The sequence below is a fragment of the Oncorhynchus clarkii genome, unplaced genomic scaffold (genome assembly GCF_045791955.1).
Source record: "Oncorhynchus clarkii lewisi isolate Uvic-CL-2024 unplaced genomic scaffold, UVic_Ocla_1.0 unplaced_contig_13633_pilon_pilon, whole genome shotgun sequence".
Classification (NCBI taxonomy): domain Eukaryota; kingdom Metazoa; phylum Chordata; class Actinopteri; order Salmoniformes; family Salmonidae; genus Oncorhynchus; species Oncorhynchus clarkii.
Genome location: NW_027261082.1, coordinates 73,457 through 87,991, shown reverse-complemented (window position 1 = coordinate 87,991; position 14,535 = coordinate 73,457). Strand labels below are relative to the sequence as shown.

The window sequence follows — 14,535 nt, the reverse complement described above, 5'->3', positions numbered from 1 at the left end:
AGTCGTAGTAAACAGAGTCGTAGTAAACAGAGAGTCGTAGTAAACAGAGTCGTAGTAAACAGAGAGTCGTAGTAAACAGAGAGTAATAAATAGAAAGTGAGAGAGAGAGAGTAGTAAACAGAGAGTCGTAGTAAACAGAGTCGTAGTAAACAGAGAGTCGTAGTAAACAGAGAGTCGTAGTAAACAGAGTCGTAGTAAACAGAGAGTCGTAGTAAACAGAGTCGTAGTAAACAGAGTCGTAGTAAACAGAGAGTCGTAGTAAACAGAGTCGTAGTAAACAGAGAGTCGTAGTAAACAGAGAGTCGTAGTAAACAGAGTCGTAGTAAACAGAGTCGTGGTAAACAGAGAGTCGTAGTAAACAGAGAGTCGTAGTAAACAGAGAGTCGTAGTAAACAGAGAGTCGTAGTAAACAGAGAGTCGTAGTAAACAGAGTCGTAGTAAACAGAGTCGTAGTAAACAGAGAGTCGTAGTAAACAGAGTCGTAGTAAACAGAGAGTCGTAGTAAACAGAGTCGTAGTAAACAGAGTCGTAGTAAACAGAGTCGTAGTAAACAGAGAGTCGTAGTAAACAGAGAGTCGTAGTAAACAGAGAGTCGTAGTAAACAGAGAGTCGTAGTAAACAGAGAGTCGTAGTAAACAGAGTCGTAGTAAACAGAGAGTCGTAGTAAACAGAGAGTCGTAGCAAACAGAGAGTCGTAGTAAACAGAGAGTCGTAGTAAACAGAGAGTCGTAGTAAACAGAGAGTAATAAATAGAAAGTGAGAGAGAGAGAGTAGTAAACAGAGAGTAGTAAATAGAGAGTCATAAACAGAGGGTAAGAGAGATGGGGGTGAGAGATGGGGGTGAACTCACTTTGGCCTGTCTGGTCTCTTTGGAGGAGGAGCCTTGGCCCAGGGCGTCGCTCCTGCCAGAGACCTGGGGAGACAAGGCCCACCTTGGGTCAATACTACACACAGGAAAACCAACGGAGGGGTGGAGAGAGGAAGGGAGGGAGGGAGGAGAGGGGGCTGCAGGACTACCTCCTCTAATTTGAGGATGTATCCAAAACAGCAGGGCTATGTTTATTTCAGAGAACGTGCAAGCCTGTGTTACTGGGCACATGCAGTTTGGGGTCCATAGCTCAACATGTGGAACCATATTTCTATCAACGTTGGTTATTGGTTAGTCCAACATTGGACTTGGACATTCCATCATGTTGACACTTGACAGTAGAAGTGAAAGGTATAGTATAAGGGGACAGACAGGAAAAAGAAAGTGAGAGGTGAAGTTGTACAGAGGTTAGATGGATGCAAGATGGATGCAAGATGGTCAATGGAATCAAATGGAGATTTATGGCGGAAGTCACAGAGTTAACTGAGGTTAACTGGGAAACATTTTGAATGAAAATAGAAGACAAGCTTGAACCAGTTACTAGGTGGGACCAGTTACTAGGTGGGACCAGTTACTAGGTGGGACCAGTTACTAGGTGGGACCAGTTACTAGATGGGACCAGTTACTAGGTGGGACCAGTTACTAGATGGGACCAGTTACTAGGTGAGACCAGTTACTAGATGGGACCAGTTACTTGATGGGACCAGTTACTAGATTGGACCAGTTACTAGATGGGACCAGTTACTAGATGGGACCAGTTACTAGGTGGGACAAGTTACTAGGTGGGACCAGTTACTAGATGGGACCAGTTACTAGATGGGACAAGTTACTAGATGGGACCAGTTACTAGGTGGGACCAGTTACTAGATGGGACCAGTTACTAGGTGGGACCAGTTACTAGGTGGGACCAGTTACTAGGTGGGACCAGTTACTAGATGGGACCAGTTACTAGATGGGACCAGTTACTAGATGGGACCAGTTACTAGGTGGGACCAGTTACTAGGTGAGACCAGTTACTAGGTGAGACCAGTTACTTGATGGGACCAGTTACTAGATGGGACCAGTTACTAGATGGGACCAGTTACTAGATTGGACCAGTTACTAGATGGGACCAGTTACTAGATGGGACCAGTTACTAGATGGGACCAGTTACTAGGTGGGACAAGTTACTAGGTGGGACCAGTTACTAGATGGGACCAGTTACTAGGTGGGACCAGTTACTAGATGGGACCAGTTACTAGATGGGACCAGTTACTAGATGGGACCAGTTACTAGGTGGGACCAGTTACTAGATGGGACCAGTTACTAGATGGGACCAGTTACTAGGTGGGACCAGTTACTAGATGGGACCAGTTACTAGGTGGGACCAGTTACTAGGTGGGACCAGTTACTAGGTGGGTCCAGTTACTAGATGGGACCAGTTACTAGATGGGACCAGTTACTAGGTGGGACCAGTTACTAGGTGGGACCAGTTACTAGGTGAGACCAGTTACTAGGTGGGACCAGTTACTAGGTGGGGCCAGTTACTAGGTGAGACCAGTTACTAGGTGGGAGAAGAAACCAGCAGGAGGGGGTTGTTAACTGGGAAAGCTCTGATGCGGGACCTGGCGTTAGGAGCAGGGTACTATGGGAAAATAGCGTGTTAACTGGGGCATCATCTACTGAACATAACCTGGCTGTAGGAGGTAAAGCCATTAGATGGTCAACACTGAGACTCAACATGGAGAACCCTACAGAATATTAGAACAACAGTGTCTGTAAAGCAAGGCCATCTGTGAAACAGAATACCTAATGTTTAAAACCCAACCTGGCTCATCAACATGGTATCCCCCCCCCCAATCCCCAAAAGCACCCCCTCCATCACTGATGCACGACTCCCTACCTTCCCCCCTCCGGGCTGGTACTTCATGTTGTCCGTGGAGCCGATCTTGGAGCGCACGTTGCGGATGTCAGGTGCGGGGGCTGTGCTTGGGTGGGAGGTGGTCCCTGAGGCGCTGACATTGCCCCAGGTGGTGTTAGAGGTGGGACGGGGGACACGGGGCCCAGGGGGCTTCTTCTCTGGTACTGTGGAGGAGGGGGCGGGGGCTGGTTTAGTGGTGGTGGGGCGGACACGGGGGGTGGCATTGGTGGTGCTGGTCCGGGGCCGGGTGGAGTCAGCTAGAGGATGAGGAAGAGGAGGAGGAGGAAGAGGAGGGAGAGAGAGGATGAGGAAGAGGCGGAGGGAGAGACGGAGGACGAGGAGGAGGAGGAGCAGGAGGAGGAAAAGGAGGAGGACGAAGAGGAGGAAGAGGCGGAGGAGGAAGAGGCAGAGGAGGAGGAAGAGGAGGAGGGAGAGGAGGAGGGAGAGGAGGAGGAAGAGGAGGAGGGAGAGAAGGTGAAAGAGGAAGAGGAGCAGGGAGAGGAGGAGGAAGAGGAGGAGGGAGGAGGAGGACAGTAATAAAACAGGTTATGAAGCTGTAAAAAGTAAACAGATAAATTATATACAGTGCCCTCCGCAATCATTGGAACAGCAACACGTTTGTTGTTTTGGCTCTGTACTTCAGCACTTTTTACAGTTTTTACAGACACACAAATATCATACCCCCAAGACATGCTAACCTCTCACCATTACAATAACATGGGAGGTTAGCATTTTATATCATACCCCCAAGACATGCTAACCTCTCACCATTACAATAACAGGGGAGGTTAGCATTTTATATCATACCCCCAAGACATGCTAACCTCTCACCATTACAATAACTGGGGAGGTTAGCATTTTATATCATACCCCCAAGACATGCTAACCTCTCACCATTACAATACCTGGGAGGTTAGCATTTTATATCATACCCCCAAGACATGCTAACCTCTCACCATTACAATACCTGGGAGGTTAGCATTTTATATCACACCCCCAAGACATGCTAACCTCTCACCATTACAATAACTGGGGAGGTTAGCATTTTATATCATACCCCCAAGACATGCTAACCTCTCACCATTACAATAACTGGGGAGGTTAGCATTTTATATCATACCCCCAAGACATGCTAACTTCTCACCATTACAATAACTGGGGAGGTTAGCATTACTGGGGGGTATGATATTGGTGCGTCTGTAACTTTCTCACTCATCATTATTCACGATTCATCCAGGACTATCTGAAATCATGGTAGAATCCACATTTATGTGTTTAGAGACATATTCTATTCTTATTTACAATAAAAGTGACTGCAAAATGACACAATACATTATTTACCATTCATTTCTATTGGGCAAAAAATAATCTGAAACACAACCAAAACAAACTGCAAATGAATCCAACAAGTTTGTAGAGTCACAAGCTTGATGTAATCATTGCGTGCTAGGAATATGGGACCAAATACTAAACTTCTGACTACTTTAATACACATAAGTGAATTTGACCCAAAACTTCTGGTCCAAAAAATAATTTTAATTTCGGAACGGCTCACCTGACATGGATGAAAATACTCTCAAATGAAAGCTGACCGTCTGCACTTTAACCTCATAGTCATTGTACCATTTGAAAACCAGAAAACATGTGTCACTGTCAGCCCAATAATTAATGAGGGCACTGTAGGTCAGCTCAGAGTATAAACCAGACAGGCGCACCATAAACCCCAGTATAAACCAGACAGGACCACAGTAAACCCCAGTATAAATCAGACAGGAGCACCGTAAACCCCATACTAAACTAGACAGGACCACCGTAAACCCCAGTATAAACCAGACAGGACCACAGTAAACCCCAGTATAAACCAGACAGGACCACAGTAAACCCCAGTATAAACCAGACAGGAGCACCGTAAACCCCATACTAAACTAGACAGGACCACCGTAAACCCCAGTATAAACCAGACAGGACCACAGTAAACCCCAGTATAAACCAGACAGGACCACAGTAAACCCCAGTATAAACCAGACAGGAGCACAGTAAACCCCAGTATAAACCAGACAGGAGCACCGTAAACCCCATACTAAACTAGACAGGACCACCGTAAACCCCAGTATAAACCAGACAGGACCACCATAAACCCCAGTATAAATCAGACAGGACCACAGTAAACCCCAGTATAAATCAGACAGGACCACAGTAAACCCCAGTATAAATCAGGCAGGATCACCATAAACCCCAGTATAAATCAGGCAGGACCACTGTAAACCCCATACTAAACTAGACAGGACCACCGTAAACCCCAGTATAAACCAGACAGGACCACCATAAACCCCAGTATAAATCAGACAGGACCACAGTAAACCCCAGTATAAATCAGAGAGGACCACAGTAAACCCCAGTATAAATCAGGCAGGATCACCATAAACCCCAGTATAAATCAGACAGGACCACAGTAAACCCCAGTATAAATCAGACAGGACCACTGTAAACCCCAGTATAAATCAGACAGGACCACAGTAAATCCCAGTATAAATCAGGCAGGACCACTGTAAACCCCAGTATAAATCAGACAGGACCACAGTAAACCCCAGTATAAATAAGGCAGGACCACAGTAAACCCCAGTATAAATAAGGCAGGACCACAGTAAACCCCAGTATAAATCAGGCAGGATCACCATAAACCCCAGTATAAATCAGACAGGACCACAGTAAACCCCAGTATAAATCAGACAGGACCACTGTAAACCCCAGTATAAATCAGACAGGACCACCGTAAACCCCAGTATAAACCAGACAGGACCACCATAAACCCCAGTATAAATCAGACAGGACCACAGTAAACCCCAGTATAAATCAGAGAGGACCACAGTAAACCCCAGTATAAATCAGGCAGGATCACCATAAACCCCAGTATAAATCAGACAGGACCACAGTAAACCCCAGTATAAATCAGACAGGACCACTGTAAACCCCAGTATAAATCAGACAGGACCACAGTAAATCCCAGTATAAATCAGGCAGGACCACTGTAAACCCCAGTATAAATCAGACAGGACCACAGTAAACCCCAGTATAAATAAGGCAGGACCACAGTAAACCCCAGTATAAATAAGGCAGGACCACTGTAAACCCCAGTATAAATCAGGCAGGACCACAGTAAACCCCAGTATAAATCAGGCAGGACCACCATAAACCCCAGTATAAATCGGGCAGGACCACTGTAAACCCCAGTATAAATCAGACAGGACCACAGTAAACCCCAGTATAAACCAGACAGGACCACAGTAAACCCCAGTATAAATAAGGCAGGACCACTGTAAACCCCAGTATAAATCAGGCAGGACCACAGTAAACCCCAGTATAAATAAGGCAGGACCACAGTAAACCCCAGTATAAATCAGGCAGGACCACAGTAAACCCCAGTATAAATCAGACAGGACCACAGTAAACCCCAGTATAAATCAGGCAGGACCACAGTAAACCCCAGTATAAATCAGGCAGGACCACTGTAAACCCCAGTATGAACTGCTACATGTATTATCCCACTTCATATCTAACTGTTATCGCATGATGAACTACATGTGCCCTGCCTGCCAAGACTTAAACCTTACATCCTCCCTGAAAGAGTCTTATTTCTGAGCAGACAGACATGCTCGGTTAATAAAAATCATCACTCTTTACGCGTATGGAAACGGCTTCTGCCTACGTTGCTGGTTATGCAACGTTGAGATGTAGTGTCAGTGTCAGCAGGGTGACAAACTCATGTCAACAGCAGGGGAAAGTAATCCCTAGAGTGTTGAGATGTAGTGCCAGCAGGGGAAAGTAATCCCTAGAGTGTTGAGATGTAGTGTCAGCAGGGGAAAGTAATCCCTAGAGTGTTGAGATGTAGTGCCAGCAGGGGAAAGTAATCTCTAGAGTGTTGAGATGTAGTGTCAGCAGGGGAAAGTAATCCCTATAGTGTTGAGATGTAGTGTCAGCAGGGGAAGGTAATCTCTAGAGTGTTGAGATGTAGTGTCAGCAGGGGAAGGTAATCTCTAGAGTGCTGTGTCAAGGTTTTCCTCTCTTCGGCTTTTAGAAATACATTTTCCTTTTTTTTTCTCTGAGACTTCACCACCTCTTTGTCACGGCCTGCATGCGTCATCTATGTGTTTCTGCGTGACCACTGTGTCACTCTTCATTTCTGTCCCACTCTGTGCAACAGCCGCCTCTAATCCCCCAGCTGGAGTTACAGTCCTGTCTGGCTGAGAGACCTCGTGCTGCCTTTAAAAGGAGGAGAGAGAGAGAGAGAGAGTGGAAGAGAGGAGTGTTTCTGTACCTGTTGTTGACTTCAGAGTGCTGGGCTTGATTTCCTCTCCTGGCTTGCTGTCAGTCTTTGATGCTGAGAGGCAAAACAGAAGAGATCGTTCATGATCAGAGCTCAGCCTGTTCCTGTTCCTCCAAACAAACTTGCCAAAGTTTGTTTGGCAAAGCAGTGAAGTCAGGTTGTGGAATGCAGAAACAGTTTTGTACCCTGCTGGCTCGACATCAGACACTTTGAGTCACCAAAATAATTGGTGGCAGTGTGTGTGTGCGCACGGGTGTGTGTATGCGTGTGTGGGTGTGCACGGGTGTGTGCGGATGTGTGTGTGCGTGGGTGTGCGCGGGTGTGTACTGTATGCGTGTTCAAAGATGTGTAAGTGTGTGGTATAGAGACTCACCCAGGGGGCGTCTGGTTGCGGGTGTGCTTGTGGCGGTGCGGGGCGCCATGGCTGGTTTACTGGTTGCCGTGGTAGCAGAGACGTTTTTGGGGGCAGCATTTGGAGCCGTGGAGGTGGTGGTCGCCTTTGGTACTAGAGTACGTCTCTCTGTGGTCTGGAGGGAGAGAGAGACAGGGAATGTGTGGTAAACAGAGAGGAAGGAAGGAAGAAAGGAAAAAGGAAGGAAGGAAGGAAGGAGGGAGGGAGGGAGGGAGGGAGGGAGGGAGGGAGGGAGGGAAAGGAAGGAAGGAAGGAAGGAGCTCCACTCTTCAGTCACAAATAATGGAGTACTGGAATTCAATAGAAATAAAAGGTTGAATGTATTACGTAGCACTCTAAAAAACTTAAGCTGTGGGAAAGAACCTCCTCGTGGCATCATGTTACATTCATAAAAAACATTGGATAATGACATATTCGTAAAAAACACTTACCATAAATATGTCTTATTTGATGTACAACAAAAATATCAACAAAATCCTTATAATGTAATTGCACCTTGTAGGATTATTTATGATATCACTCTTATTGCCATCTGTCCTCTGTCCTCTGCAATCAGAGCAGAGCAGAACAAGGGCCAGGTCCCATGGTGTGTTTTGAAGCATTTTCATAATGCACTGCTCTATGGGGTATTTTCACAACAGTGGGCACGTTAAATTGCCTCACCCCTCATGCCCCTGGGATGTTTTTCAGACAAAGTTGTGATAATGTCCCTGTTCCTAGTTAAAGAGGCCACCACTAGAGGACAATTGCAGATAATTACTGTCTGGAGCATGTGTGGAACTCCTAGTTCAGACTTAGTTACAACTATGGGCCATCATACACAGCAGTAGCGGGCACTATCATCCAGAGAGGGCTGGTGTTTGTCCAGACCTTCGCTCCAACCAAGCAGTAACACAGGTGATTCATTCAACTAATCAAGAGTCAAACTAAATCAGGTGTGCTTTGGCTTGTCTGGAACAACAACCTGGACTCACACTGGCCCGCTGTCGAGAAGATTGGACACTTCTTTTACTGAATACGGTCTACGGTAACAGATGGCCCTGCTTTACACCATCTATCACCTCAGAGAGCACAGGTCAGATTAATACGATCAAGATTTCAGGAAAGAAGTGCTTATTTATGTCCTATTCCTCTCCAGACAATCTTGTCACGGAAGCATCTGGAATGTGTTGCATCGGAACTGGGAGGAATCGAATGGCATGCGACAGAATCCTCAATACACAGGAGAGGCAGGTGTTGGCAGGTCTCTGGTTTCACAATAGGATGTGTGTTGCCTTGGCGCTGACGTAAGGATTGCACTGGGAACCAGGGATATTAAAAGAAGGCCAATGCCTGTCTGATTTCCCCATGCGTGGACACACCGCCCGAGGGAGGCTTTACATGGAAACCCGCCTTGTTTTCCCCACAGCCTCCTCATTCATTCCTCTGTCATTCATGTCTTGCGATACTTTGAGCTGCCGGACCTTTTGCCCTAGACGTCATTACCGTACTACAATAAACATTAGTGTCATACATACAGTACCAGTCAAACGTTTGGACACACCTACTCATTCAAGGGTCTTTATTTCATTTAGACTATTTTCTACATTGTAGAATAATAGTGAAGACATTAAAACTATGAAATAACACAATATGGAGTCATGTAGTAACCAAAAACGTATTAAACAAATCAGAATATATTTTAGATTCTTCAAAGTAGCCACCCTTTTGCCTTGATGACAGCTTTGCACACTCTTGGCATTCTCTCAACTAGCTTCACCTGGAATGCTATTCCAACAGTCTTGAAGGAGTTCCCACATATGCTGCTTTTCCTTCACTCTGCAGTCCAACTCATCCCAAAATACTCAATTGGGTTGAGGTCTGGTGATTGTGGAGGCCATGTCATCTGATGCAGCACTCCATCACTCTTCTTCTTGGTCAAATAGCCCTTACGCAGCCTGAAGGTGTTGAAAAACAAATGATTGTCCCACTAAGCGCAAACCAGATGGGATGGCGTAACTCTGCAGAATTATGTGGTAGCCATGCTGTTTAAGTGTGCTTTGAATTATAAATAAATCACTGACAGTGTCACCAGCAAAGCACCCCCACACATCATACCTCCTCCTCCATGCTTCATTGTGGAAACCACACGTGGAGATAATCCGTTCACCTACTCTGCATCACACAAAGACACAGTGGTTGCAACCAAATATCTCAAATTTGGACTCATCAGACCAAAGGACAGATTTCCACTGATCTAATGTCCATTGCTTGTGTTTCTTGGCCCAAGCAAGTGAGTCTTCTTCTTATTGGTGTCCTTTAGTAGTGGTTTCTTTGCAGCAATTCGGCCATGAAGGCCTGATTCACGCAGTCTCCTCTGAACAGTTGATGTTGAGATGTGTCTGTTACTTGAACTCTGTGAAGCATTTATTTGGGCTGCAATTTCTGAGGCTGGTAATTCTAATGAACTTATCCTCTGCATTAGAGGTAACTCTGGGTCTTCCTTTCCTGTGGCGGTCCTCATGAGAGCTAGTTTCATCATAGCGCTTGATAGTTTTTGCGACTGCACTTGAAGAAACTTTCAAAGTTCTTTAAATTTTCCAGATTGACTGACCTTCATATCTTAAAGTAATGATGGACTGTCATTTCTCTTTGCTTATTTGAGCTGTTCTTAACATAATATGGACTTGGTCTTTTACCAAATAGGGCTATCTTCTGTATACCAACCCTACCTTGTCACATCACAACTGATTGGCTCAAATGCATTAAGAAGGAAAGAAATTCCACAAATGAACTTTTAACAAGACACACCTGTTAACTGAAATGCTTTACAGGTGACTACCTCACCTGAAGCTGGATGAGAGAATGCCAAGAGGATGGCTACTTTGAAGAATGTAAAATATATTTTGATTTGTTTACCACTTTTTTGGTTACTACATGATTCCATATTGTGTTATTTCATCGTTTTGATGTCTTCACTTTTATTCTACAATGTAGAAAATAGTCAAAATAAAGAAACACCCTGGAATGAGTAGGTGTGTCCAAACTTTTGACTGGTACTGTAGTTAAAGGCAAATATGTTACACCAGCAGTTTAGAGAAGTGGCTGTACATCATGTACATTGTAGTGTATATCTGATACAATTAACTGGTGAGAGTGAGAGACTTAGGTGTGGTGAGGGAAGCCTTGAGCGACTGATGGTTGTCCCTGATGGTTGTCCTTAGGTCTCTCTAGTAAATGCCAGGGAAGGAGTGATGAATGCAGGATGCCCTTGTGGCCTCTCCTCTGACCCCTCACCTCTGGCCCCCTCCCCTCTGGCCCCCTCCCCTCTATGAACCCTGCTCTGACTAACTAGCACTCGGGACTTACTGGGAGCCTACGGGGCTTACTGGGAGCCAAGTTTAAAAAGGTGGATACCTTACAGGCAGATTATGCTCTGAGCACCACAGAAGTCAGTGTCTAATTTACAACTCCTGTAAAAATGTACATAGTAGCTAACTAAGCTAACACTTCTGCTAAACAGAACTGAACATGCCCATTCTTCTGATCAACAAGATGATGAGAAGGAGATTGAAAGACATGCTAGGAGAGTAGAAGTAGATAGTAGTTTTGCCTAGACAGACCGACACCACACAGTGGTAAGGTATGGAGGTGCCAATATCTGAGGTGGAGGGGACTGCGGCTGTCCCTAAAGCAGGGCAGGGGCACTCACCTTAGACTTGACCTCACGGGGCGCAGTAGTGGAGGTGGCGGCGGCAGATGTGGAGAGGTTGGCTGCGGACAAGGGTCGCTTGTGGGCAGTGGTGGGGGTGGGGGCCTTGGGCATGGGCGTTTTTTTGCTGAGTGTGGCTGAGGTGGAGGAATGGGTGGGGCGTTTGGGGGCGGCAGCACTGACGGATGCTGCCGAGCTCGGCCGCGGCTTAGCAGCGCTCGGTTTGGTTGCCCCAGCAACAGGCTGCGCGATGGGCGGCACACCAGACAAATGGAGAGCAAAAGAAAGAACAAAAGAAAGCGAGAAAGAAAATAACAAAAAACACATGATAACAGCAACAGGACACCAGCAGCAGGATAACAGAAACAGGATAACAGCAACAGGATAACAGCAACAGGATAACAGAAACAGGATAATAGCAGCAGGATAGCAGAAACAGGATAACAGCAACAGGATAACAGCAACAGGATAACAGAAACAGGATAATAGCAGCAGGATAGCAGAAACAGGATAACAGCAACAGGATAACAGCAGCAGGTTAGCAGTAGCAGGATAACATAAACAGGATAACAGGATACCAGCAGCAGGTTAACAGCAGCAGGATAACAGCAGCAGGATAACAGAAACAGGATAACAGCAACAGGATAACAGCAGCAGGATAACAGAAACAGGATAACAGAAACAGGATAACAGCAACAGGATAACAGCAGCAGGATAACATAAACAGGATAACAGCAACAGGACACCAGCAGCAGGATAACAGAAACAGGATAACAGCAACAGGACACCAGCAGCAGGTTAACAGCAGCAGGTTAACAGCAGCAGGATAACAGCAGCAGGATAACAGAAACAGGATAACAGAAACAGGATAACAGCAGCAGGTTAACAGCAGCAGGATAACAGAAACAGGATAACAGCAACAGGATAACAGCAGCAGGATAACAGAAACAGGATAACAGAAACAGGTTAACAGCAGCAGGACAACATAAACAGGATAACAGCAGCAGGATACCAGCAGCAGGTTAACAGCAGCAGGACAACATAAACAGGATAACAGGATACCAGCAGCAGGTTAACAGCAGCAGTATAACATAAACAGGATAACAGCAACAGGACACCAGCAGCAGGTTAGCAGCAGCAGGATAACATAAACAGGATAACAGGATACCAGCAGCAGGTTAACAGCAGCAGGATAACAGGATAACAGCAACAGGATAACAGCAGCAGGTTAACAGCAGCAGGATAACAGAAACAGAATAACAGCAACAGGTTAACAGCAACAGGTTAACAGCAGCAGGTTTACAGTAGCAGGATAACAGCAACAGGTTAACAGTAGCAGGATAACAGCAACAGGATAACAGCAGCAGGATACCAGAAACAGCATAACAGCAACAGGTTAACAGCAACAGGTTAACAGCAACAGGTTAACAGCAGGAGGATAACAGCAGCAGGATAACAGCAATAGGTTAACAGAAACAGGATAACAGCAACAGGATAACAGCAGCAGGGTAACAGTAGCAGGTTAACAGTAACAGAATAACAGCAGCAGGATACCAGAAACAGGATAGCAGCAACAGGATAACAGCAGCAGGTTAACAGTAGCAGGTTAAGAGTAGCAGGTTAAGAGTAGTAGGTTAACAGCAGCAGGATAACAGCAGCAGGATAACAGGAGCAGGATAACAGAAACAGGATAACAGAAACAGGATAACAGCAACAGGATAACAGGAGCAGGATAACAGCAGCAGGATAACAGCAGCAGGATAACAGCAGCAGGATAACAGCAGCAGGATAACAGCAGCAGGATAACAACAGCAGAATAACAGCAGCAGGATAACAACAGCAGGATAACAGCAGCAGGATAACAGCAGCGGAAGCAGCCCTAACCATAATCAACAGAATACCAACAAATGGAACTGTGTGCCTGACAAAAACAAACACTCAATGAAGAAGTTACATCGAGTTCAAATCTGCACTAAAACAACAAGGACCAAAATCTTTTTATTGTTCTGATAATAATGTTATGACTGATATTACTTAAATGAAAGTGAGTTCCATGGACTACTTTTAGTCTTATCCCACTACTATATGGACAAATAAAGAAGAAGAAGCAGCAGCGTTAGCAGCAAGAATGATGTAAGATTTGATAATGTTCCACTTTAAACCTTGACTCTGGCCTACCTTGGTCTTCTTGTCTGGACTTGGCAGGTCCCGGCTTGGTGCAGCACCGCTCCCATTGGTTGAAGGTTTACTTGCAGTTTTTTTGGCCTTATCAGCTGTCTCTGCTATCTTGTCCGTTTTCCTCTCAGGACTTTTAAGCTCTTTTTTCTCGGATTTCTCATCCTTCGCCTTGTCTGTTTTCTCTGTCTTCTTCTCCTCCTCCTCCACCTTGTCTGTTTTCTCTGTCTTTTTCTTCTTCTCCTCCTCCTCCACCTTGTCTGTTTTCTCTGTCGTCTTCTCCTCCTCCTCCCTGTCTGTTTTATCTGTCTTCTTCTCCTCCTCCACCTTGTCTGTTTTCTCTGTCTTTTTCTTCTTCTCCTCCTCCACCACCTTGTCTGTTTTCTCTGTCTTTTTCTTCTTCTCCTCCTCCTCCACCCTGTCTGTTTTCTCTGTCTTCTTCTCCTCCTCCTCCCTGTCTGTTTTATCTGTCTTCTTCTCCTCCTCCTCCACCTTGTCTGTTTTCTCTGTCTTTTTCTTCTTCTCCTCCTCCTCCACCTTGTCTGTTTTCTCTGTCGTCTTCTCCTCCTCTTCCCTGTCTGTTTTATCTGTCTTCTTCTCCTCCTCCACCTTGTCTGTTTCCTCTGTCTTTTTCTTCTTCTCCTCCTCCACCACCTTGTCTGTTTTCTCTGTCTTTTTCTTCTTCTCCTCCTCCTCCACCCTGTCTGTTTTCTCTGTCTTCTTCTCCTCCTCCTCCCTGTCTGTTTTATCTGTCTTCTTCTCCTCCTCCACCTTGTCTGTTTTCTCTGTCTTTTTCTTCTTCTCCTCCTCCTCCACCTTGTCTGTTTTCTCTGTCTTCTTCTTCTCCTCCTCCTCCCTGTCTGTTTTATCTGTCTTCTCCTCCTCCTCCACCTTGTCTGTTTTCTCTGTCTTTTTCTTCTTCTCCTCCTCCACCTTGTCTGTTTTCTCTGTCTTTTTCTTCTTCTCCTCCTCCACCTTGTCTGTTTTCTCTGTCTTTTTCTTCTTTTCCTCCTCCTCCAACACCTTGTCTGTTTTCTCTGTCTTCTTCTTCTTCTCCTCCTCCTCCTCCAGCTTGTCTGTTTTCTCTGTCTTCTTCTCCTCCTCCACCCTGTCTGTTATCTCTGTATTTTTCTTCTCCTCCTCCTCCACCTTGTCTGTTTTCTCT

General features: G+C 45.6%; 1 protein-coding gene across 1 annotated transcript in view; it reads right to left on the bottom strand.

Annotated features, from left to right (window-relative positions):
* The window catches only part of LOC139404698 (microtubule-associated protein 4-like), a gene marked incomplete at its 5' end in the record, with an annotated part of 95,802 nt that overhangs the window by 20,014 nt on the left and 61,253 nt on the right, over nucleotides 1–14,535 (bottom strand). Inside the window, 6 exons of the mRNA XM_071147311.1 lie at nucleotides 851–913; nucleotides 2,751–3,025; nucleotides 7,084–7,146; nucleotides 7,466–7,619; nucleotides 11,196–11,438; nucleotides 13,374–14,477. Of these exons, the coding sequence (XP_071003412.1) occupies nucleotides 851–913; nucleotides 2,751–3,025; nucleotides 7,084–7,146; nucleotides 7,466–7,619; nucleotides 11,196–11,438; nucleotides 13,374–14,477 (1,902 nt within the window). The remainder of the gene's footprint in view (nucleotides 1–850; nucleotides 914–2,750; nucleotides 3,026–7,083; nucleotides 7,147–7,465; nucleotides 7,620–11,195; nucleotides 11,439–13,373; nucleotides 14,478–14,535) is intronic.